Source organism: Molossus molossus, unplaced genomic scaffold (assembly GCF_014108415.1).
Source record: "Molossus molossus isolate mMolMol1 unplaced genomic scaffold, mMolMol1.p scaffold_m16_p_10, whole genome shotgun sequence".
NCBI lineage: Eukaryota > Metazoa > Chordata > Mammalia > Chiroptera > Molossidae > Molossus > Molossus molossus.
Genome location: NW_023425345.1, coordinates 18,852,432 through 18,878,091, shown reverse-complemented (window position 1 = coordinate 18,878,091; position 25,660 = coordinate 18,852,432). Strand labels below are relative to the sequence as shown.

General features: G+C 45.9%; 1 protein-coding gene across 3 annotated transcripts; it reads right to left on the bottom strand.

Moving 5' to 3' along the window:
* Nucleotides 1–1,606: 1,606 nt before the first annotated feature.
* On the bottom strand, nt 1,607–25,348 carry HAL (histidine ammonia-lyase). Of its 3 annotated transcripts, XM_036251867.1 has the most exons (20): nt 25,077–25,342; nt 24,392–24,452; nt 24,264–24,291; nt 23,863–23,937; nt 23,703–23,775; nt 23,535–23,601; nt 23,195–23,232; nt 22,539–22,664; nt 19,192–19,331; nt 17,394–17,441; nt 16,606–16,753; nt 15,777–15,872; nt 15,619–15,677; nt 14,575–14,655; nt 11,674–11,739; nt 11,432–11,597; nt 9,646–9,780; nt 5,462–5,570; nt 5,299–5,368; nt 2,023–2,305 (listed from the first exon to the last, which is right to left on the bottom strand). In XM_036251867.1, exons 1-20 carry the CDS (start codon nt 25,321–25,323, stop codon nt 2,165–2,167), a joined length of 1,974 nt encoding a protein of 657 aa, XP_036107760.1. In that variant the 5' UTR covers nt 25,324–25,342; the 3' UTR covers nt 2,023–2,164. The 3 variants fall into 3 exon arrangements, with proteins under 3 accessions (XP_036107763.1, XP_036107762.1, XP_036107760.1); XM_036251870.1 differs by lacking the exon at nt 23,535–23,601 and having other exon boundaries at nt 1,607–2,305; nt 25,077–25,348; XM_036251869.1 differs by lacking the exon at nt 5,299–5,368 and having other exon boundaries at nt 1,789–2,305.
* Nucleotides 25,349–25,660: the final 312 nt, after the last annotated feature.

The following is a 25,660-nucleotide window of genomic DNA, read 5'->3' as shown; positions in this document are numbered from 1 at the left end:
CACACCATGAGTGCAAGGACCAGGACCATGTCAGCCACCATTTGGTTACAGATAGAAATTGACCAAACACAGAATTGGTCTCCTGGCATAACGCCCACTGACATTGAAGTTTAGCTTACGTTTCTCCTCTTTCTCCCTTCTTCTCTGACTCCCATCACTCAAAGACCAGCTTAGTCACCTCTTCCAGGAAGTCTCCCTGATGACCCGAAGGTGCTGCAGTTGTTGTGCCTTCCTCCAGGACACACGCCCCCTCCCAGGGATTGAGCTCACAACCTGGGCATGTGCCCTGACCGGGAATCAAACCGGCGACCTCTCGGTGCATGGACGATGCTCAACCAACTGAGCCACACCGGCCAGGGCGATATTGTCATTGTTTAAATTTAATAAACACCTCCAACAGAAGTGACACCCCCAAATACAAAGTGATTATGTTATTCATGAGATAATTAGAAGGTTTAATAAAAAGATAATAAGCCAGCGATCAGATCCAGAAATGAGACACACATTTAAAGTAGTATGAAAAGTATCTTTTTTCCCCAAAACTTTCAGGTCATGTATGGGATTTTATGTATGTGTAGGTTGTTAGAGTAATGGCCCCCAAATCATGCCAAATCATAGGCCCATGCTCTTGAGTACTACTCTCCCAAATTGACCTTGACTTGCTTTGACCAATAGAAACAGCAGAAGCTCGAAAAATCCTTGCACTTTAAGGTTTTCCTTCAGACAACAGGTGAAGAAGCCAGGTGAGCCTCAAAGGGAGAAACTCAGGGTGCCTCTAACTTTTTTGCTGCTACTCAATGGGAAAGAGAGAAAAGACTGAGTCAATAACTTCTGTCTCCTCCTTTCCTGTAGACAGGTCGAAATTGAGTGTGAAAACTCAATTGTGAAATAACTGTTGGATCCATTTTAGGCTGTAATCAGGTAGGCAGTCTGGCAAGTGTGTCTGTCCTTTCCTTAACCAGCTGCAGTTTTTAGAGCCATGGCCTCAGACTCCTGCCCTAGGTCTTTGCACCCAATTGCACAGACGGGTGCAAAGTCACAGATCTTGGAAGCCAAGAGGTCATCCAACCCATCCTTCATCTGGAATATTACACTTCAGGCTCAGAAGGCCCGTTCAAACTTCCTTTTTGGGAAGAAACATATTGGGTAATACATCCTTTGGCCCCATCCGATCTTTGTCAATGGGGCTTCATGTTAATGGTTACATTCCAGCGAGGGGTTGATTAACTTCTGAACATCAGATTTCTTGTCTATGAAACGAGGAGGCTTAATGCAGGGTTATTATGAGAATGTGAACCAAGAAGGAGACTTGACTTGGGGTGGTGAACACACAATACAATATACAGATGATGTATTATAAAATTGAATACCTGAAACCTACATAATTTTATGAACCAAGGTCACCACAATATATTTAATAAAAAATAATGTGACTTGAGTAAGAAAGTGATAATACTAACCTCCAACTCTAGTGTAAGCATCTGAGTCCCCTTTTCAATGTGTGTAGTGACAGTTGATAAATATGAAATACACAGTTCAATAAGAGCCACTCCTGTAGCAATCTTTATATTCATTCCTTAATTCCTTTACACAAACCTCTCATCGACCTATTGACCATTCTTTACTATGATTCAATTAGTAGAGGAAAGAGCAGCTGGAAGACAAATTATGATTTTAAAAGGGTTGTTTATGAAGGCATGTAAAGGAACAGCAGTCAGAGCACGGTACGATCAGCCAGAGTTAACTAATGGAGAGCTTGTCAAGGCAAACACACAAAACAGGTTTACCAAAGTCTAATGTTTTTAGAAAAGAAGGCCATCAATCTGTTTCAAGATTTGAGTGGCTCTAATGTGAAGAGTAAACGACGCACGCAATGTGGTTGCTCTTCTTACCTTTAAGAGTGAGTGGCCTTTTGACAGCATTAAAGAAGGAAAACTCCTATAGTCTGAAAAACCACCTGCTGTGTCTCAGACCAGACCAACAAGAACACAGTGCTCGAATCAGCAACCGTACTGCTGTCGCCAGTCTAACCAAAGTAGGTTTTAGAAGAACTGAATTATATAATAAGTTGATCTACCTAAAAGAAGTTCTCAAGTCTCTCCTTCAGCATAACGCCGCGTGCTGTTTAAGTACCCTCTGATCTACAATTCCACAACGAAGCCCTTTAAAGATCCCCAGACTCTGAGATGCTGCTGGATTTCCTGCGTAGAGATTCCAGCGAAAAGGCTGTCGGAGAAACAGGTCTGGATTCAGGAATATGCTCCAGTCTGTATGTTTCGATGTATGGCGAAGCTACTTCCCAAACCTGAGAAACAAGGATGAAACCGAAATGTTGACAACATTGTTTCCATATGCCATTAAACATTAACTTCACCAGAGGCCAAAACATTATCTCTACCCACCTGGACTTGTAGCAGCAGTGAGCTTGCTTTTTTTAAAAAAGTTTTTTCTTTATTGATTTTTTTAGAGGGAGAGATAGAAACACCAATGAGAGAGAACATCGATTGGCCACCTCCTACATGCCCCCCACTAGGAATTAGGCCCACAACCTGGGCATGTGCCCTGACCAGGAGTCAAACTGGCAAGTTCCTGGTACATGGGTCGTTGCTCAACCAGTGAGCCACACCAGCCGGGCATGTTTGCTTGCTTTTATTATAAGGCATTTAACACGCGGTCAGTGTCAATTAGTCTCTGGTTGCATTCAAAACTTTTAAAATACAAAGTCCAAAACTTTTCTGAAGTTACCATGGAGGTTTTCAGCTGCTTCCTCCTCTAAAGCCAAACAAGCCAAAACAAACAAACAAGCAAAACCTAGAGAATTTGGTGTGGCCAGAATTAGGGAAAGTTGCTCAAGGGTCCGACCGTGTGTTTTCTAAAGCAAACCCTGAGTGATGAAAAGCAGTGGATCTCCTCATTTGCTGTTTCCCTGCCATGCGTGCTCTGTCCCTCAGACCCTCGAAGTGGCCCTGGACCAGCCCCATCAGCACCACTGGGGGCAAGTCAGAATGTCAGCCCCACTCCAGACCTCCTGAATCCAAATTGCATTTTCACAGAATCTCCCGGAGACTGACATGCACATTACAGTTTGAGAAGCACTGCCTCAGGCCCCCCAGTCTGTTCTCTTCCCAGCCTAACATCGTCTCCAGCTAAGGCCCTGCTCTGGGTTTGCAGCTGCTTTCTACCTGATTGCTGCTGGCAGCCAAGGAAGCTCTTCTCTCTGTCCTTTTGTACCCCCTGGGAAAATGTATTCTTTCCAGGGCGAAGCTCCTCGAAAAGACAGCCGCACACCCTGGTCATTGCAATTTTTACAATTGCCAAAACATGGCAGCAAGCTAGGCGTCCATGGATGAATGAATGGACAAAGAAAATAGGAAGACGGGATGCATATATAAATACTTATGCGAAAACTGTTCAGCTATTAAAAAAGGGAAATCTTGCCATTTGTGAGAATGTGGATGGACCTTGAGGGCATTATGCTAAGTGAAATAAGTCAAGGAAAAGTATGGCATTATCTCACGTATATGTGGAATCTAAATAAAATTAAGTAAAATAACACCAAACTCATAGATACAGAGAGCAGATGGATGGTTGCTAAGGTGGGAAGTGGGAGGTAAGTAAAATGGGTCACGCTGTTAAAAGCTACAAACGTCCAGTTATAAAATAAATAAGTCATGGGGACGTAATGTACATAGTTTGACAACTATAGTTAATACCATATTGTATATTTGAAAGTTGCGAAGAGAGTCTTTTTGTGTGAGAGAGTTCTCATCACACAAAAAAACAATCTGTGGGGACAAAAAGGGGGACATCTGTAATACTTGCAACAATAAAAAGAAAGAAAAGAAAAATAATTTGTAGCTATGTGTGGTGGTGGATGTTACTAGATTTGCTGTGATCGTGTTGCAATATATACAAATACTGAATTATTATGTTGTTCACCTGAAACTAATATAATGTTTTGTGCCAATTGTGTTTCAATTAAAATAAGACTAACCTCTCACACACTTCTCTGCTAGCATCCAAGTTAGCAGCAAGCAAGGGGCTCCCCCTCAAGGGTGCAGGGCACACTTGAAAATGACAGGTATGAAGATCAAAGGGAAAAAGTGTTCCCCAAGAACAGAGCAACAATTTCAGGGGAAATCAAGCAATTCTAGGAACCAGGATACCACAAATTACTACAAAAGGCTTAACAAACTTTAAAAATATATATATTTTAAAAATGAGTCAGGCCCTGGCCGGTTTGGCTCAGCGGTTAGAGCGTCGGCCCGTGGACCAATGAGTCGCAGGTTCGATTCTGGTCAAGGGCACGTACCTCAGTTGCAGTCTGTCCCCGGCCCTGGTCAGGGTCGTCGGGCAGGAGGCAACCAGTTGATGTGCCTCTATCACTTCGATGTTTCTCTCTGTCTCTCTCTCTCTCCCTCCTTCCCACTCTATATGATAATAAATAGAGAAGTGTCCCCGGGTGAGGAATAAGAAAAAAACAACAACGAGTCAGCGTGCTAGGTGACTGTCTCTATCAGACGGTCTACTCAACGCAGCCAGAGGAAATCAGCAGTAGAGGGAACTGATGTCACCAGGGGGTGGGCTGGACACACCAGAGCACCAGACAGACCCACAGCCCTTTGAGGCAAAACCCTGGCACTTTGTTGTCTCTTCGGATCTAAGCAGGCATTGAATGTCCAAGGGGTGGTGGTGGCAGCGTTACAGAAAGAGAAAGGACTTTTGGATCAGAGAGTACAGTCTCGGTAAAGGGGATCGCGAACATGTCATCTCCTTTCCTCCCCACGAATACTTGTTCCAAAACTCCATCTAAAATTTATTTCAGCCCTGGCTAGTTTGGCTCCATGGTTGGAGCGTCGGCCCATGGACCAGAGAGTCCCAGGTTCGGTTCCTGCTAGGGGCATGTACCTCGGTTGCGGTTCGTCCCCAGCCCTGGTCGTGTGGGTGGCAGCCACTCGATGTGTCTCTGTCACATCGATGTTTCTCTCTTTATCTTCCTCCCTCTCTCCTCCCACTCTATCTGAAGATAAATGCAAAAATGTCCCCGGGTGAGGATAAAAAAAAAAATTATTTCAGCTTCCAATTCTTAGATGGTCAACATTTGGGTGCCACCTGGGACACCTAAGAGATGATCAAATAGCTTCTCGGTGGCCTTGCAAATGGCTTATGCACCTTTTTGTTCACTTCCAAGGCATAGCCAGGAAATGAAAGAATAAGACAACGTCTCTCCGCGACCCACTCCGCTCTCCTTTCCCATAATGACCCCGAACTAGGAAACAACCCAAGGAGTCAGCTTGCCTTTTGCTCCAACAGCAGCCTGTGCGCTGCCTCGATGTCGGGGGCCATGACGCGGTCTTTTATCCAGGGCCTGCGGACAAAGAAATCGAGCCGTCAGCCAAACATGAAGGCCGCCAGAGTCCACAGTCTGAGAGGGTGTCACTTCCATTACGACAGACCTCACCTTACAACAGAGCGCACCAGGTCATAGACCTTCTCCAGGGGCGTGGTTGTCCTCAGGGGCCGCAGGAACTCGATGCCCTGGCAGGCCGCCAGAAGCTCGATGGCCAGCACTGAAACGAGAGGGGGCGGGGTGGCCGGCTGAGGTCTGCGTCCTTCTCAGGGCTTGAATGACACGGAAGTGGGTGGCCATCTGGGGTGTATCTTTAATGGCGAGAAGGGGGAAAGAATCCAGGGAAATGTCCCAGTTTTCCTTTTCTCACCTTATCTAATTGAGATGGAAACATCTGTTTCCTATTTCCACCTTTGTGTAAGTTTCAAAAAATTGGTTTGTTTTTTTTTTTGGTCTTGTTGTTCCCTTTGTCCTAAAATACCTGGCACATAGAACTTCATCAAAGGATGAAAACAGCCCTGGCCGGTTTGGCTCAGCGGTTAGAGTGTCCGCCTGCGGTCTGGAGAGACCCGGGTTCGGTTCCCGCTAAGGGCACGTACTTCGGTTGCAGTTTGTCCCCGGTCCTGGTTGGTCGTGCGGGTGGCAGCCGCTTGATGTGTCCCTTCACGTCGATGTTTCTCTCTCTCTCTCCCTTTCTCTCTCTCCCTCCCACTCTATCTGTACAAAAAATGGAAAAATACCCTCGGGTGAGGATAAAAAAAAAAAAAGGATGAAAACAGCCGGTGAAAGAGAAAATGAGTCCCGTTGCCTGGGACTGATTCTACAAGGTGAGGCCAAAATGGATTGTCAGTTGTTTGTATGGAAAATAATATAATAATTAATAAATAATAATAGAATAAACTCTGTATTTGGCATACTCACAACTATAAACCTACTTTGGCCTTTCTCTGCATAATGTCCCTTTCGAGCCTTCAAACTCAAAGGCTCCCAAGTCCACTAAAACTGAAGTTCTAGAAACTGTTACCTGGATGTCTTGTACCTTCATCTCGATGCGTCTCAGAAGAATTTATTTTGTGCACACACCCCTTCCCTTACAAAACTAACATTGCAGCTCTCCTCCCAATTAGCTGGCCCTATTTGTTGTTCAGGTCCTAATGTTATATACTCCCTCGGAGATGCCTTCTCTCACGCCTTCGGACTCGGTTATATCCTCCTAGAACTCTATTTTTCAGTCAGAATTTTGTAATGTGCCACAAAGAGTTGCCAAGTTGTTGCCCAATGTCCGCCTCCCTGGTTAGACCCTCATTTCTAAGCGGGCAGAGAGAAAGATGATCTCCTTCACTGTTTCATCCAGGCAGAATTATTCTCTTCCTGTGCCCCGCGTGCAATGAGGAATCACTGGGTGCTGTAATAAGCAGACGCTTATCTTGTTATTTTATATCCAGAACCACTGGATTCCAAGATTTGTAGGTATTTGTCTAATATCTGAATCAAAGCAAACTTAAGTAACAACGAACATGCTTGGAATAAAAACTGCCAATTCTTTTTTTTAATTGCATCTGATCTCAATGTATAGAAACACATCAGATGAGCTAGATCTACAAGTTGGATCTGTAATTTGGATCAGTAGGGCCAACCTTATTGTCATGTAAACGTCTGAACACCGAGTCTGTGCCGGACACCATTCTGGGTGTCCCAGGTCCATCTGGGGATGGGATCAAGGCAGCTGAGGCCCCTGCCCACAGAGCTTACATTCTGCTGCGAGAGACAAACAGCCTAAGCACGTCGGAGCACTGAGTGCTATTAGGAGAGAGAATGGTGAGGGCTGTCAGCTGGCGTGACAGGGTGGGCCTCTGAGGGGAAGTCTGGGCAGCTGCGGAGAGGGAGTGAGGCGGTGAACCGCGTGAAGCCCTTGGAGAACGGTGCTGAAGGCAAGAACCCAGGGGCGGAGGGAGGGGTGTGTCCTTGGCAGGTACAAGAACAGCACTGTGCTTCCTGGGTAGAGAATGGGACAGAGAGAGGGAGCCCTGGGAGCCAGAAAGCAGACCACGCCCTGCATGATCCTCATAAGCTACAGGAAGGGGGTTGGACCCTGTTTTAGGCAATAAGAAGTAATTGGCAAAAGTTCAGGGGGGCATGATGTGGTCAAAATTATGTTCTAAGAAGCTCACCCTGGTCATTGTATATGGTGACTATAGAAGATAGTGAAAACAAGGAGCCCACGCAAAAGGAGAGGGCAGGCTTGATTGATAAGGGTGACTTTTGGCCAGAGCACCATGTTCAATGGGGAGGCCATCTTAAGAATGAAGAATACACTGTGGTAGACGGACAATGACAAGCGTTGGTGAGGATGAGGAGAAATCAGGACTCCCAGACACTGCTGGTAGGAATGCAGCATGGTGCAGCCACCTTTGAAAAACAGTTCGGCAGTTTCTCAAAAAGATGCATATAGGGTTACCATAGGATCCGGCAACTCCACTCTAGACAGATGAAACCACGTGTCCACACGAGAACTGTTACACAAATGTCCATAGCAGCATTATTCATATTAGCCAAATGTCCCTCAACTGACAAATGGATGAACCAAATGTGGTCCGTCTATACAGTGGAATATTCTTTGGCCAGAAAAACGAATGAAGTTCTGACACATGCTACAGCGCAGATGAAGCTTGAACACATTGTGCTTGGTGAAAGCAGTCAGTCACATAGACCCTCCCACACATGTCAGATGATTCCATTTGTATGAAATGCCCAGAATAGGCAAATCAGCAGAGAGAGAAAGCATAGCAGTGTTGTCTGAGCCTAGAAGGAAGGTCAGTGGGATAAGGAGAGGGGAGATGACAGCTCTAGGGTACAAAGCTCCTCTTTGGGGTGATGACAATGTCCTAAAATTGATTGTGGTAGTGGTTGTACAACCCTGTGAATATACTAAAAACCACTGAATTATAATTTTTAAATGGGTGAATCGCATGATGTGCAAATTATATCTCAATACCACTGTTACAAAAAAATAAAGAAAACTTAATGCTTCCATTCATCTTAAAATCATGATATTCTTTTGTCAGCCAACTGCTTTTAATATAATTGCAAAAACTTAGGAACTTAGACAAGAAGTCCTAAAGGAAGGCAATTTCTCTTAAAAAAAAACACACAAAAAACAACAACAACAACAAAAACATGCAGTAATTATGAAGGTGGGGAGAAGGGGGCCTAACACAGGCTCCACTGTGAAGAATCTTTGCCAAAAAGGCTGGATCTCAGGCTTGTCAAGCCGTTAGGGCCAACTGCCCCATACAGGAAATGCATGGGGCAGAGAACAAGTTAAAAGTCACACCATGAGGAAGCTAACAGGTGAGCCCAGAACACGGTCTCCGTAAGAAAATTGACCTGGTTTTTAACTAGTCGGTGGAATTAAGAGGGGAGGTGGGGAGAGGAGACGGGACTGTTCTAGATGAAAAGAAGTTTAAAACCTTGACTGCCCAATTTAAAATGTGGGCCTTGAGTCCTGGTTTGAACAACCCCCCTGTAAAGACACAGAGGTCCCTGGGAGAATGTGAACGTGTGCTCAGTGGTGACGCCAGGCTGGTTGTAATGATGGCATTCTGGTGGATTAGCAAGCACCAATAGCTAAGACTTAAAGGATGCAAGAAGAAAATAAGAGGGATTTGTTTGAAAATAATTTGAGAAAAGAAAAAGAAAATGAAGCAAAAGTGCTAAATGTTGAATCAGAGTGGGGGGGTGTATGAGGTTCATGGTATGTTTTGAAAGTCTTATTTTTTAAACAGCTGGCAGATGATCCAGTTTAACCAACTGGCATGTTTCCTAATCTCCAGTGAGCATCACCTGGAGGACTTGTTAAACCCAGATTCTTCTGTTTCCTCTCTAGAGTTTCTCATTCCGTAGGTTTGAAGAGGGGCTTAAGAGTTTGCCTTTTTTTTTTTTTTTTTTTAATCCTCACCCAAGGACATTTTTTGATATTTTGCTCAGATAGAGTGGGAGGGAGGGGGGGAGAGAGAGAGAGAGACATCGATGCAAAAGGGACACATCGAGTGGTCGCCACCCACACGACCCAATCAGGGCCGGGGACAAACTGCAACCGAGGTGCATGCCCTTAGTGGGAACCGAACCCGGGTCTCTCTGGACCGCAGGCCGACGCTCCACCCACTGAGCCAAACCGGCCAGGGCAAGAGTTTGCCTTTCTAACAAGATCCCAGGTGATGCTGATGGAGACCCCACTCTGAGGACCAGGAGTCGTTTATCAGTAAGGCCTGCCATCCAGGTGTGGCTGGGGTTACCTTGCTCGGCGTGCTCGACCACCCTGAGGGCTTTCCTCGCTGCCCATCCTCCCATGGAGACATGGTCCTCCGTGGCAGCGCTGGTGGAGAGGGAGTCCACAGATGAGGGGTGGCACAGAGCCTTGCTCTCAGAAACTGCAAGAGGTCAGTGCAAGTTAAGTATGTTCTACCAGGAAAGTGTCAGAATGACACGTGGTTTCCCAAAGTGCTCCACGGCATCCTCTCCAGGAGCCCTTCCTTGGTGGTTATCCAAGCACCAGATGGTCCAAAGTTACTTTGGAAAAAGGGAACACGTTGGTTGTTTTCTTTCCCCCCTAAGTGAGAAGGACTCCAAAGCTATAGTGAGTTCTAAGACTGAAGGGAACCCTAATGTTACAAAGCCACCTTAACAACATTGGAAGCAGTGAGCACACCAGGGAGACATGTGGTCATTCCCACGTGCTGGAGAATAACTTGACGGGTGGTGTCACCAGAGGAGGCGATATTGGAATTCAGGCATGGCATTTCGTGTGGAGGCGGGACCTACAGACTTTGAGCAGGAAGACCCAACAGTTCGGACAATTCAACAATGACATAAAGGGCTTAATCAGGGCTGGATGACTGTCAGAGATATCTTAGGGAGGTGAGAGGATCCCACAGGTGACCGAGATTGATGTCTCTCAAACTGCATTGTGCAAATGAATCATTAGATCTCATTAAAAGGCAAAGGTTGCATTTCCCGGGGACCTGAGATTCGGTTGTTCTAACAAACTTCGAGGTGATAGCTGTGCTTTTGGACTGAGGATCAGAAAGTAGCAAGGATCTAGGTTACAGTGTTTCTTCTCCCAGCGTCAGGAGCCAGGAAAGGTCAAACTCTTTGTATGACATTGAGAGTGGCTCTAAGCGAAGCATCCATTGTTTTCCAGGCTATAGGGATCCTGTCTGAGATCATCTAGATATAAATGCAGATTATCAGCTCGTCCTGGTTTGCCCAGGACTTCAGGTCTCAGCACTGCACCCCAGGTCCCGGGGCCCTAAATCTGCTACATGGATCAGAAGGCTGTAGTGAGACCTGTTCAGAAACATAACGTACAAGTGGGAAGCTGATCATTCAAACGGGGCTTCCCAAAGTCCATAATATTCTTTAGAAATCTCCCCCCACCATGTTAATATGAGAACTTGTTGCCTTTTGAGGGGGTATTTTAATATCCAGGTGAGTGAGCAAACAGAAGACACTGGACTGAGGAGAAGACACATTCTGTGGCCCTGTGTTGGTTATTTGCGCTGAGTTTTAGTGTGAGGCTTAGGTGAGGAAGGGATCAGGAGTAATAGTAACTATATTAGCACCAGGCATAGTTCTGAGGATTTACCTGCATTAATTCATTTAATCTTTACAACAGCTCCACTGGGTGTGTTTATCATGCCCATTTTACACAGGAGTAAACAGAGTCAACAGGATGGAGATTTGTTCCATATCACACTGTAAATGGCAGAGCCAGGATTCGAACCCAGACTCACACTAAAACTCAGCACGAAGAACCAGCACCGGGCCACGGAACGCATCTTCATTACAATCTCACTAGTGTATTATTATGTTTCAGCACAATAGTGTTAGGGTTTGTTTCGTATTTCTTCTAAAAAATATTAAAGTGACAACCTGCTGCATTTGTATGAAGAGAGGTAGGATGCAAATGGAGGTGCTGAAAGAGTTAGATCTCATTCAAAGAGAAAACTTGATACTTCCAGGTAAAATGAGAGGCCCGTCAATGGACCGGCTCGTGCTCTGGGAAGAGGGCGGTGTCCTTACCCAGGGCCGCGGCTGTGCAGTGGGCTATCATGAATCCAGAGTTCAGACCACCTTCAGCCACCAGGAAGGCAGGCAGCTCGCTGAGGGAGGGGTTACAGAGCCTTTCAATTCTTCTTTCGCTAATCGCAGCAAGTTCATGGACACCAATGGCCAAATAGTCCAGGGCCTGGAAGAGTATCTCAATTCAGTTGGTCTATATTGGAATATGCTTTCAAGGGCAGCAGCAATTCTAAAAAGCTTACTTTGGCTGGGTATTCACCGTGGAAGTTTCCTCCAGAAACAGTCTCTCCCCTGCTGGCAAAGACCATCTTTCAAAGTAGGTTAAGGCTTGAACATATTTGTTGATTACTTCATGTATAACCCTTCCCCCAATCTGCTTATTTTTAACATTGAAGTAGCAGCCCTTGTAAAATGTGGGGTGGAGAGAAGGTGAGTTCACAAGCAGTTGTTGGCATAAAGGGACAAACACACAAACAAACACACGATGTTAAAGAAGACTCATGTATACTCAATTCGGAGTCAAAGAAACACAAGGTGTGAAATGTTTTCTCTTGAGATTAGAGATTCTTAAGCATCATAACTGTGCTAATCTGATGGTTAGTACTTGCTCTTGAAAAGTTTAAGAGCAGAGACCAGGATACCAGTTTAAAAGCAAATTCTAGCCTAGCTGGTGTGGCTCAGGGGTTGAGCATCAACCCATGGACCAAGAGGTCACTGGTTCAATTCCCAGTCAGGGCACATGCCCAGGTTGTGGCTCCATCCCCAGTAGGGGGCATGCAGGAGGCAGCCAATTGATGTTTCTCTCTCATTGATGTTTCTATCTCTCTCTCCTTCCCTCTCTCTCTAAAAAAAAAAATTTAAAAACAAATTCCATTTCTTCAATGGGCACTGTGAGCTTGTTCTCCATAGAAGAACCTGCTGAATGGAAGACTTTGCTGATGACCAACCACCAAATTGTCTGGAATAATCAATTCTGGGAAAAGTCCCAAACAAACTCTCCACTCAGTGATCTGTACCAGCATTCACAGCAAATGGCCAACAGGTTGTCATAAACTCATTGAGGCCAGAGGCCACTTTGAACACACTGAATATTCGTACTCTCAGGGATCATTTTGTTCCACTGTGCACTTTACTTAACCAACAGACAAAGGCAGTAACAGACCCTTCTTCCAGGTTCCCAAGAGCTCATTTTTACCCACGGGACTAAAGAATATTCACTACCTATCATATCAATTAGGAACTCACTCTGTGTGAGAAAGGTTCTGACTTCCAAAGAGCTGGAGATACATGTGTTACATGACCTGCATCACGTGCTCTCCAAAACCGTGAGCACATCAGGCCTCACTCTTGCTCGTTTCCGTGAACCCACCCCAACCGCAGGCCTCGGTCTTCTCTCCGTTCTCGGAATCCTTATAGCAAGTGATCTCGTCATCAATTTAGAACTTAAGCATGTTCTATTGCCCTCCAGCTCCAAATCTGTTGGTTGGCTATTAAATTATAGCTCTTAGAAGTTAACTCCCATCATATCCAGTGACTAGGTAATAGGTGTTCTTTTTCTGCAGTAAAAACTTAGAAAAATATTCTATAAGGTAACATCAATATTGCAGGAGAACTCCCAAAGATTAGGCTATTGGAAATGCATCAGCAATTAAAAATCTTTAATTGAGAAAGTAAAGGACTTTGAGATGATTTTTTTTTTTTTTTTTTTTTTTTTTTGCTGGTGGGGGAGGAGAACTTAGTAGAGAATTATTTCCTCTCCCATTTCTAATAATTTAATGGTGCTTTCTTTTAACTCTCTAAGATACTCTTTTAAGCCTAAATTACGCAAGTGTGGAATGCATTCTTCTGCTCCCCAGGACAGATATGAGACTACATGAAATGCCCTGGACAGTTTGGCTCAGCGGTTAGAGCGCCGGCTTGCGGTCCAGAGAAATCCGGGTTCGGTCCCCGCTAAGGGCTTGTACTTCAGTTGCAGTTTGTCCCCGGCCCTGGTCGGTCATGCGGGTGGCAGCCACTCGATGTGTCCCTTTCACATCGATGTTTCTCTCTCTCTCTCTCTCTCTCTCTCTCTCTCTGTTCCTCTCTCTTCCTCCTATTACCTGAACAAAAAATGGAAAAATGTCCTCGGGTGAGGATAAAAAAAAAAAAAGACTACATGAAGCTCAGAAAAACTACTGCATCTGGGAGGTGGGCTGGCATAGAGGCGGGGTAGTGAGTTGAGAATCATTTAGTGTGGGTCTGACCTAACTGTGAAACAAGCCAAGAGAACATAAGACACACACCCTAAGATCAGCTCGCCAGAGAAACCTCACACAGCTGCTGCGGACCCATCTGCTAGCCCAGTCCGCGAACTTTCAGGGATGCGAACTCAGACTTTCTCCAGGGTTCAGAACCGAGGCAGACGTGGGGTAGGAAAAACTGCTTCCTGAGAGGTCTAGTGGTCTTCACAGGCAGCACTGTCTCTGCGAAGACTGCCAGTGTGACCCACTCAGGGATCACACCGACGTCGGGGGGATGACGCCGGCACAGAACATGCCATAGCGAAGACGAGGTGGCTCTGAGGTACCCACTCCAGGAAAGTCGAGCCCATCCTTGAGAAATGCGAGTGTTCTTACTCTTCTTCGTACAAACACCGATTCCAGTGAAGTCCGTGTCAGAAACGAAAGCTCGGGGTGTGGAGAGCCATAGCTCTCTGATCAACACTTTGGTAAGTGTTAAAGGCTGCTTCCTATTTAACGCGTCATGACGTTACTGGGACCGGGAAGGTGTGCATAAATGCCACTTAGCCCAGGTCTCCCCGATCACACCTGTGCCGTAGGTCTTCAACCTTCTACCAACAACCCCAGCGTTGGCTTTTAGGGCAAATGTCCTCATGAGACCGCTCAGCCAAAGCTGGAAATCCCTCCTTTAGGCTTTAATTCTGAAAGCATGGCACGTTTGACTCTGAACCGGAGACTCGGTTCGCAGACCTGCCTCTGCCACTTCCCAGCTCTGACCTGGAGAAAGTCCCTTAACTTCTGAGCCTCAGGTACTCAGTTTATGAAATAATGTGACAGGACAGAGGTGCTGCACAATGATCACGGCGGATCTTAAAATTACGCCGAAATCCCATAATTACGGTTTAGTAAACTGTCAAAAGATACAGGATTATCGGTTGCGCTGTTTAGTTCTGTGGTTATCAGGTTCTTCACAAATGCTATTGTGTCATTCACCACACCATGGACCTAAAATACAAGATTAAGTGAATTACTGCATGGAAGACACTGATAATGGTGCCTGTTTCAAAGTCTGATATTCCTATCAGAATGGCAAGGATGTTTGAAAGTGGGATTTATTCTTGTGGCAGAGCTAATTGGGCAATCCTTCCCCACAGATGTGTTCGATCCAGCTAGCTAGAGTAGAACTTGCAGGGTACCAGGACGTGAGGGCATTAGGGAGGACTCTTGACTACACTGTAGACTGGAATATGGCACAGGGTGGGGCAAAAGGAGGTTTATAGTTGTGAGTACATGAAACAGTTTATTCTTATATTTCTTAATAATCATCTCCCAAGAGAACAATCACAAACCTACTTTTGCCCCACCCTGTATTGTTTCCTTCTTAAGAAACGTGTTAGTCTCTTATTCAATTAATTACCATATGCAAATGAGCCACAACATCTGTGATACAGGAGGATGCCTCATGCTAACCCAAGTGATCTGCATTTTTTTACTTAAAGTTAAGTCTCACAGATTCATTTATGATGATTTCTGTCTGCCTATTAAAGGCAGGTAAGGTATACCGTGGATGGGCACTTGAATTTGGATTAGACTTTCCTGTGAGCATCCCTGGCATGCTGGTCCTTGTTCTCCCCAAGAGGGAGAGCAAGTAAAACTCTACTAACTGGTTAGGATGATGTTATTACTATGAATTTTAAAAAGTGAGGGCACTAAGCCAACACTGCAAGTTGTCTGTTGGGATTCTCTACAAGGTTGAGCAAAGCAATACAAAAGGAAATAGCCAGTTTATCACATGGAATAGAAACAATAATGAGACAAATGGAAGTATGATCTACATAATCTTTAATAGAGACAGTAAAGAAATTTGGATTCTAATGGACCATCAGATGATTTCCTAACACCTTCCTCTTTTTCTATTTTCCACCTGCACTGGGAGAGAGACAGGGAAGGTCCTGTCTGTTGGTTTACCTGTGGACAGCAGCGCAAGGTGTACGCGTCCTGCACACGGTCACAGAACCGGTGACTCTCTGCGGAAGAGGTGGAGGGGATGCCAGGAAACATATTAGCAATTTTCCCCCCACAAAACACCAAACCCAATAAGCTCACTCACATAAACATGCCCAGACCTGCTATTTCTGATGGATGGTGATCTGAGTCCAGGAGTGACCGAAACCGAAAAGCAACTTCAATTTGCCCAGGATGAGGGCGAACAGCGTGAATGTCTAGAATTGATGAAGGAGAAAAGGTCTGAGCAACTCTTATATTAGAATGAACTACCATGGATGACACAGCCCTCAAAAGTCCCAGGGGTCCTTAACCACCACTGAGGATTAGAAATGTATCTCCAAAAGCACGATATTCCTTATTGTCTCTATTCTTTCTACTTCAAACCTCCATGTGCAAATTATGTGTTGAGAATTCAACTACTGGGAATTCAACTCAAGACACTGGACTACCCTAAAAAGATTTAGGCTGATAATGGAAGGGAGCTGTATAGTGGCCTAATTTAACTAAGTCATTTTTAGCCAGTTTTCTTGTGTCCTCTATATAGTAATAGTCTTTCAAATGCACTACTTTCTAAGTAAGCTACCACTTCTATAATTTTTTCCTCTGATTTTCTAATAGGGATCAACCTGAATCTTACTATAGTTCTAAAACTCTGCAAACAGATTCCTAAAATAGCATATAGTTTGATGAGAGTCCAACCTAGGTGATCTGGGGCAGGTCACCTGACTCTCAAGGTCAGCGTCTTTCTGTAAAATGTGGTCATTTCAAGGGTCAAGTGTGGCAAAATTTAGATGAAGCTGTAGCAGTACCGGGTACACCATAGACTCTTGGGTTTTCTCCTTCTTCCCTACCACCCACCCCCACACTCCCATGTCGGAAGACCTCGACCAGCCTGCCCCACCAATTCTGGTTGAATGACTAGCAACCAAAGAGGGGGACCGCGCTGACCAGTATCGAAGGCTTTGGTGGTGCCCTTCAGCACCTCCAGGGTCAAGGCCGCCACGATGTCAGCCTGCCGGGCAATAGCACTGGCTCTCTCCACAGCTTCACAGCCCAGGGAGGTGATCATCTGTGTCCCGTTGATGAGCGCCAGACCCTTTGGGGCAAGGGAAAGAAGCTTCCTACTGAATGTTTCGTTACAAGCCCATGACCAAGTTGATTTAGTATCGTTGGCTTTCATAAGAGGCAAGTTAGCCAGTCAGCTAAATATAATTATGTTTCCTGAAGTGCAGGGCAGTAATGCTTATTCAAGCACGTGAGGGCTAAGTGACATCCTATGTGAAAGCATTACTATGAATCTGGCAAATAGACTAGCTGTTAAGTATCCCCCTTCTCACAGTAGCAGAGCAGCTCCAGTGCAGAAGGCATATACAATCTTAGTGATGGTGCATTTCTTCTTTTACTTCTCATCATTATAGACAAGATACCCTAACACATTTCTGGTCCAAGATTCTTGGCTTAGAGTATCCTAATAGATGCTGTCTTAGAGCATCTCTTAGGGATCCCTAGAGATCCCAATTTAAAGTTTAAGTTCTTTGTCAAGAGAATCCCTAAGCATTTATGGCAAGAAGAATCTTTTAAATACTGATGGAGGAGCTGTTTCTTCAGTGACCAACTTTGAACAAACATGTGAACCATGTTTATTTTAACAAATCAGTGAGACTAATATTAAGACGGAAAATAGTGCATAAAGAAAGACTCATTGGAAGGAACAAATTTTCCTTGGCTCTCCTTACCTCTTTTGGTTTCAAAACAATTGGTTTCAATCCGTGGGCTTGCAGGACCTAAAGAATTATTTAAAAATGAACATGGTATCAAATGAAATACCAGCCTATTACTAATTTCATGAGGTACCCAATAAAAGATCTTTAAGCCTAAAGGTCTGTCTTATAAAAGATTAGACCTACATGAGTTAGTTCTATTTATCATCTCTGGTCTATCCTCTAGCTCTGTTCTTTAGTCTGAAAGCAGACTTAGCTTTCAAATGTTTTTTGTACTTAAATCGGGGACTCTAGCATCTAGGTCCTTTGTGTTCAATGTCCACTTTCATGATTCACCTCCCTCCTGTGGCTTCCTGAGCACAGTCGCACATAAGGCTGGGCTTCCTCCTGTCTGCCCACACTCCCTGCCTCCAAGGCTTGACCTTAATAGTCCTCCTAACATATCCAAACACTGGCAGAAGCTCAGAGAAGGACTTCTCACTCATGTGGCAAACGTGTGAGCACCAGTGAAGTGGTAGTTGTTGGTCTAATGAATGGGAACAGAATCCTGAGGGGAAATGGGTTGGATAATCTTACTCTGACATGACAGAAGTAACAATGAGTTAAGGTCCCTCTAGAGAAGAAGGAAGACAGAGCCTGCACCATTTACTACATCAGTTTCTCAGGTTTATTAGAGGGACTGTTCCACATCTAACTCTGTTCTGAGTGTTGGGCTGGGCTGGAGTGGGGGAAATGGAGACAGATATGCTCAAGGGCAGTTACAGTAACAGAACGTTCAGTGGGAAATAATCAAGTACACTGCCAGGAGAGCACAGAGGAGGAGCAAAGGAGACGTGGTGGGCAGGGAAAAGAACAAGAAGAGCAGAGAAGCAGTTTCCCAGAGGACTTATTAGGAGGAACAGGAGTAAGTGGGGAAGAGAAGAATGACCCTGTGCTAGTCCCTCTGCCTAGGACATAGCACATTCCAGCTGCAAGGAGTCTCCAGCTTCTGTGATGGAGGACCTGGGTGGGGAGGGGGGAACATGACAAGTAAGACTCTTGTAGGCCACTTGAAGTTTGGACTTTTCTCCTAAGGACGATGGGAAGGACTTTAGGTTTTAGCCAGGACGGGCTCAGACTTGCTGAGTGAAGGTGGTGGGGGGACGCTGTACACAGAGAAATAATCAAGAATAGTCTGCATGGAAGGAAGGGGATCGGGAGTCCATATCCCCATAGCGATTATGGGTTTTATTAACTTCTCCCTCCTCCTTGGTCCTGGAACCTTTGCTTACTGTTAGGGGACCTCCTAACAATAGATCAAAGATGGCACTTCAATTAATTCTTTGGGCTGCTCTGATGGAATCTGGAGATGAATGACGAAAACACTAAAGCTCTATCAAAAACAAGCCTTTCTCATCAGCCATTAGGTGGGAGCTCAGGGAAAAACAGAACCTTCTTTTCAGAGCCCATAGAATGAGTGCTATGATTATAGCTCAGTACCTATGAGATCAGCAACCAAGTAAACTTGTGACAGGGCGTGACCTCCCAGATAGGCCCCGGAAGGAATTTCTCAGAAGAAATTCCTGAGATCCACACTGGCAGCTATACTTTTTCACCAAGGCGATCACCAAGTCCAGAGGCTGACCATTGGGTATGAAAGCTAAGAGCCTTGCCTAGTTTGACATCCAAGCTTCAGTTTTCTCATCTATAAAGTAGGGCTAACAGTGGCCCCTCACTGGGTGGCAGTAGGGATCAAGTGATATAAAGCATGCTGTATACCCGGTGTCCAGCCCAGGGAAAATCCTTCAGATGGACGTTGTTGTTAAAGTCTTACGTATTTAGCGTCAGCCCAGCCACTCTTTGGAGACCACATCCTCCCTTCTCCAATGAGCCCGAGAGCAAGATGAGCGAGTGGAGCGAGGTCTCCACTGGCACCAACGGTTCCTTTCTCTGGAATGTAGGGCAGGCAGGAGGCTGGGAGGGAAGTTACACCAGTTATTCCAGAACGTTGTTCTGGTCAACCCCATGCTGACAGCAAGACCCACCTTCCCCAGGAGGATCCAGGGTCACCTTCTGGTACCAATTGTCTGGGGAAGACAATTCCTCACGCACAACTAATACTTAAGGGATCTGGCTGAGGTACTGTAGTGAGGGGAAGGAAGAGAGAGAAAAAGGCAAGGGAGGAAAAAAGGGAGGGAAGGGAGTAAGGGAGGGCAGGAAGGAAAGAAGACCCTCCCTGTAACAAAGACTTCTCTTGCAGCCACTGTAAGTTTGGACTTTCTCCAAAGGACAACAGGTAGCATTACAGGTTTTAGCCAGGACATGCTCAAATTTGCAGTGTAAATGTGGTTGGGAACACTGTACATAGAGAAACAATCAAGATCGGGTTGCAGGGGAGAAAGGTGATCTGGAACCCATAACCCTAACCCTAACCCTAGACCTCCCAAGCATTTCAAATCTTGTCTCATATTTGAATTTTCCTGTCCCAGGAAGTAAGCTCCAAAGAGTTGAGCTGCATCATAAAACTGGCACCAGATGGTTTCACCATCGTGAGCAAGTCTTGAATCTCTTTTCTGTTTTATTTTTTCAAGAAGCTGGATTTCTGTTATTTAAGTCTGGTGATCTTACCACTTGGATAGCAGTAAGATTTCAGGTTCCCAGGCACCAACCAGAAGTACAGAGTCATCTTTGGGATAGATATCCAAGAATCTGGATGTTTCCCAGAAGTTTGGATGTTACTTCTCTAACCACCTTTGAATATCACTGAATCAAAGTTCTCTCCAGATTTCCAGTCAAGATGGCGGGTAGGTAAACACAGTATCGTGTCCTCCCACAACCACATCAAAGTTACAACTAAACTACAGAACAACCATCATTCAAACCCACCTGAAATCAAGCTGAATGGAAGTCCTACAACTACGGAATTAAAGCAGCAGCCACATCCAGACTGGTAGGAGGGGCAGAGGTGGACAGGCTGGTCCCACACCCACGTGTGGCAGATAAAAATCAGGAGGATACCTCGGCTAGGAAGGTCTTCCCTGAGGACTGAGGCATCCCCGTCCCACACCAGGCGCCATGCTCAGGGTTCCAGTGCCAGGAAGAGAATCCCCATAACTTCTGGCTGGAAAAACCAGCGGGAACTGAGGCTCAGGGAGGCTGAGGCAGCTGGAGCCCCAGGCAGCCCCTCTTTAAGGGCCCACGCCTGGATTTATCCAACTTACTCCCTCTAAGCTTGGAGGGAGGCAGCTCGAGGGGCACCAGAGACATACAGGGAAGAACAGAGCTGTTTGGCACCGGAGCGAGGGCTGGAGAGGGGGCTTTCTCCTGGACAAACGTGCTGTCAGAGGCCTTTGTTCCTTTCGTGAGCCCTTCCCTCACAAGGCCGGCATACAGTCGCCACATCTGGGACTCCAGCAACCTGGCTCACACTGGTTGCCCCGCCCTGGTGAGTCCCTGAGGCCCCGCCCCACCCAACTTTCAGGCCCACAGGAGCTGTTGCCAGTTGCTTCACCACAGCATTGACCTGTCTTGGATCCTGCTTCAGGTTTTCCTAAATTCTTTCAAACAAGTAGCATCTGGTCTCATACCTCCTGTTAAGTAATACATAGAAACAAACACAGGAAGGCAGCCAAAATGAGGAGACAAGAAACAGGTCCCAAATGAAAGAACAGAAAAAATCTCCAAGAAAAGAACTTAAGCGAAATGGAGATAAGCAACCTACCAGATGCTGAGTTCAAAATACTGTTTATAAGGATGCTCAATGAACTTAGTGAGAATCTCAGCGAACTTAGTGAGGGCCTCAAGAGCATAAAAAAGGAGCAGTCAGAAATGAATGAGGCACTAACTGAAATAAAGAATAATTTACACAGATTCAATAGTAGAATAGGTAAAGCCAAGAAGCAAACCATCAATTTGGAATCTAAGGAAGCAAAAAATACCCAATCAGAATAGCAAAAAGAAAAAAGAATCCAAAAAATGAGGATAGTGTAAGGAGCCTCTGGGACAACTTCAAGCGTGCCAACATTTGCATCTTGGGGGTGCCAGAAGGAGAAGAGAGAGAACAAGAAATCGAAAAACTATTTGAAACAATAATGGCAGAAAACTTCCCTAACTTGGTGAAAGAAAAAGACATACAAGTCCAGGAAGCACAGAGAGTCCCAAACAAGATGAACCCCAAGAGGCCCACACCAAGACACATCATCATTAAAATGCAAAAGACAAAGAGAGAATCTTAAAAGCAGTAAGAGAAAAACAGTTACCTACAAGGGAGTTCCCATTAAGACTGTCAGCTGATTTTTCAAAAGAAACTTTTCAGGCCAGAAGGGAGTGGCAAGAAATATTCAGAGTGATGAAAAGCAAGAACCTACAACCAAGATTACTCTATCCTGCAAAGCTGTCATTTAGAATTGATGGCCATATAAAGACTTTCCCAGACAAGAAAAAGTTAAAGGAGTTCATCACCACCAAACCGTTATTATATGAAATGATGAAGGGTCTTTTTGAAGAAAAAGATAAAATATATGAACAAACAAAATGGCAATGAATACATATCTATCGACAATGGAATCTACAAACAAAATGAACAGGCAGAACAGAAACATTCTCATAGATACAGAGAACATTTTGTTGATTGCCAGATGGGAGGGGGGTTGGGGGAATGGGTGAAAAAGGTGAAGGGATTAAGAAGAACAAATTGGTTGCTAGACTGACAAACCTCAAAGAGAAGGGGGTTGGGGGAAGGAAGAAATAAACCAAAGAACTTATATGCATAACCAATGGACACAGACAATAGTGTGGGAAAGGGTGGGAGGGGGGCGGGAGTGGGGAGGAGGGGGTCAATGAGGGAAAAATGAGGAACATCTGTAATACATTCAACAATAAAGATTTAAAAAAAAAAAAAAAAGCTCTCTCCAGCCCTGAACTTTAGGCCAGACTTATGGGCTGGTTCCAGCCTTAAGGATGCCAAATACAAAGTGAAGAGTGATGGAGAATGGGTTCAAGTACACAGGATTGTCTCTGCCACACTCCCTCACCTAGCTATCCTCCTTCTTGCCAAGCCCATTTTCTATTCATGTCATTATTTTATGTCTCAACCAATTCCTTACCATCTCATCAATCAAGTCTACCTTATGGGACACGCCCAACCTCAATGGAGGGTCGCTCAGGGATCCATTGCATTACCATTAAATACTTGGATAACTTGTTTGAGGGTCTCCAGGGAAATGCCACTGTATCCTTTGGCTAAGACATTGATTCGTAAAGCCAAGAGCATCCGACATCTCTCAGGGTTTAGTGGTTTCCCAACACCTACGAAACAATTGAAAAATAAAATCTTTTCCACCTCCTGGCTGCCTCCACCTCTCAAATCTTTCTTCGCTTCTTGCCTCAGGTCATTGGACTGCTCTCCCTCCTGACTGTCTTGCTTCTTAAAGTATCATCTTCCAGACGAAGGTGAAACCCAGTTTTGTCTTCTCAGTTTCCCTTCTTGGAACACTTCAATGAGCCCCCACGCCCCACCCCAGGCCTTGCAGTCTGACGAGAGCGGACTCTTGACAGACTGTCCCATCTCACCTCATCCTGATCTGCTCATTGCTGACTTTCAGCCTGAATGCACCCCTCTCTTGGCATGACTGCACCTGTACAGGTGCTCCTGTCCCTGTACCTGGCCCATTCCTCTTCCTGAGATTCATCTGGAAGGAGGTGTTGTCTGATGCTTTCTGCTTCCCTCCGTCCCCTGAAGCACCCAGTCCCCGGAATACACTAGCTCTTCATGACTGTCACGGGGGGGCATCAACCAAACAAGATCTAGGAGGCACCCAGCATTTGCGATGATTTACCTGAAGAATGTGAACGTACTAGGTTGACCTGGAGTTCCCTGAAAGAGAAAGAAGAAAAGCCCTCTTAGATACCCGTGGTGAAAATGTTCTCTCATCTGGGAAGTGAAGGGAGGGACAGTAACATCTTGGGAGGGACAGAGTGAGGAAGCGTGAGGCAGCGGAAGAAACCAGCAAGCCTGTGTTTTCAACGCCGTCTCCTGTGCAAGCTAATCTGAGCCTCGTCCTCCACACCTGTAAATTGGGGCAAATGTTATTTCCCTTGTTGAAACGAATCTGATAAATGGGGGTAGGTGGCCTGTGGCTGTGTACATTTCATGGGAAGAGCAGGAATCACACTTACTGTAGCTTGTTAATAGGAATTACAGTTCTGGCAAATTTCCCAAAACCTGTAGTAATGCCGTAAACAACTGGAATAAAAAAAAAACAAAAAACAGATGTTATCCAATTAGACACAGGCCATCTTAAATCTATAAAAATAATTGTATTAACACAAAGGGGGAAAGGATACCAGTTTTTTCTTTTATGATGCTATCTATGACTTCCCTGGATTTTTGCACCTTCTTTTCAGCAGCGGAGGTGAGCTAGAAAAACATTGGTCAGAGCTGAGCACATGGAAGATTTCCACATGTAGCAAAAAAGGTCAGAGGACATCCTTCCCTCCCCCATACCTTTATTTTGTAGTGTCCCTTGCCCAGGTTGATCAGATCCTCCGTGGTCAGGCTGTCCCCATCTAAGTCCATGTACTGCGCAAAGGAAGGGATCTCCATGAGTCTGAACGGCTTAGTTGCTCGAACAAGAGAGTAGAGAAGCCTCAAGCAGAACCAAACTTGGACACCTCAGAGATTTTATCACTGCTAATTCATGTGCTAAGTTAAAAGACAGCTTACCTAAGAAGAGGCCAAGTAAGGAAAGTTAGAAACGCAAAAGCGTAATGTCTTTCCCTACAACCCTGAGCTGGACAAAGTCCTGTCCTAACTGATGGTGCTAGCTCATACATCTTGCTGGCTCTCCCCCTCCTTAAATGAGGGGGACTTAATTTTCTTAACAAAAAGAGTGGTTTGAAGCTCACCTTTTCAGGCTCCCGGTATTTGCTGTATCTGAAGCCAGGTAAAGGAAAAGAGGGACGTGTGGGAGAGCCCCAGCCCCCCACCAGCCGGAGCCCTCCGAGCAGGCCAAGGAGCCTGCAGGAAAGGATACAGGTAAACTCCTTCCGGCTGCGATGGAATGAAGTCGGGAGACATGGCATCCCCTTCTATAACTGAAACGAGAAGATGAGAATGACCCCTGACAGGTCACAACCGAGAGCCACTTTAGGCCTTGCTGGTAAACCAAGGCAGGGCTCTTCAACTGCCTTTAAATTCTCTCCAAAGGTCTGCTTTAAAACAACTGCAGATACTTTCAAGTGCTCTTAGCATCTTTACAATGGAGGAGAGCAAAGGGCAGGGATGTAGGTGCTGGGCATGGCCCCGGGTTTAAATGCAAGTTCAAGATCTAACCCCCACCTCTATCCCCATCCCAGCTTTATTTTGTTTTAAATCTGAACTCCTTTATGCCACCTTTAAGTCTATAAAAATAGTTGTATAAGACAAAGCAATTTAATAACTGCAAAGGGATTCCAACCCGCAGTCCTGGGTTCAAAAGTGCTCTTTGCTTCTTACTACCAGCCTGACTGACTAGATAAATGGCCTCCTTTGGGAGCCTGTTGCCTCGTTGTAAAAGGTGAATACCAATCCCACCTTTTCAGGGGGGTGTGAGAGTCGAAGGCCCACAGAGGCCTGGCAGCACCTGCCCGGGGCCAGCGCGCACTTTCCCGGCCGTGGGACGCGAGCACTAAGCCACGCCGTGCTGCGTCCCTTCGCGCCGCTCCTCTCCGGCCACTCACCCACTTCCACGAACTCATTGTCCTCCAGGGCCACCTCGAGTGGGTCCTCATTGTCCAGGAGGCCCAGGCCCTTGCAGCGACGCACGAGGAAGTGCACGTCGTCCACCGAGGCGAAGCCACCGTTGTCTGGCTTGTTCTTCATGTAGCGCCGCACGGCCTCGCGGCCCAGCCAGCCCACCGTGAGCTGCGCGTCCTGGCAGGGCACGGCCAGCCATTCTCCGCGCACGTGCACCGTGTACCTGGGCATGGCTCCCTGCCGCTCCCGCAGCCCGCCGGGCTCCGCAACCAGGCCTCGCCTGCTGCTCTGCGGGTGCCGTCACTGGGGACAGTCACCAGGAGCGATTGGTTTTATCCAGCAGTGACTACCGAGGTGTGGTGCACGGGGAGGGCCAGAATGGACTTTCAAAATATGCTCTCTCTCTTGCCTTTACTCGTTCACGCGTTGGGCAAATATTTATTAAGGGCCCATGGTGTCCCTTTGTTTTTTTTGCAGTTGAGCTAGAGGCAGGAAGGGAGGATGCAAGCAGGCCAGTTGCCTGGGCACCTGTGATGCCACCCTGTTGGCAGATAGGCCTGGGCGGGGG

Coding starts and splice junctions, on each gene's coding strand:
- HAL (XM_036251867.1), bottom strand. CDS start 25,323: ATGCCCAGGTACACGGTGCACGTGCGCGGAGAATGGCTGGCCGTGCCC. Junction 24,292..24,391: donor CAGCCGGAAGGAGTTTACCT/GTATCCTTTCCT, acceptor ACCTGGCTTCAG/ATACAGCAAATACCGGGAGC. Junction 11,740..14,574: donor ACAGCGCAACCGATAATCCT/GTATCTTTTGAC, acceptor CTACTTTGAAAG/ATGGTCTTTGCCAGCAGGGG.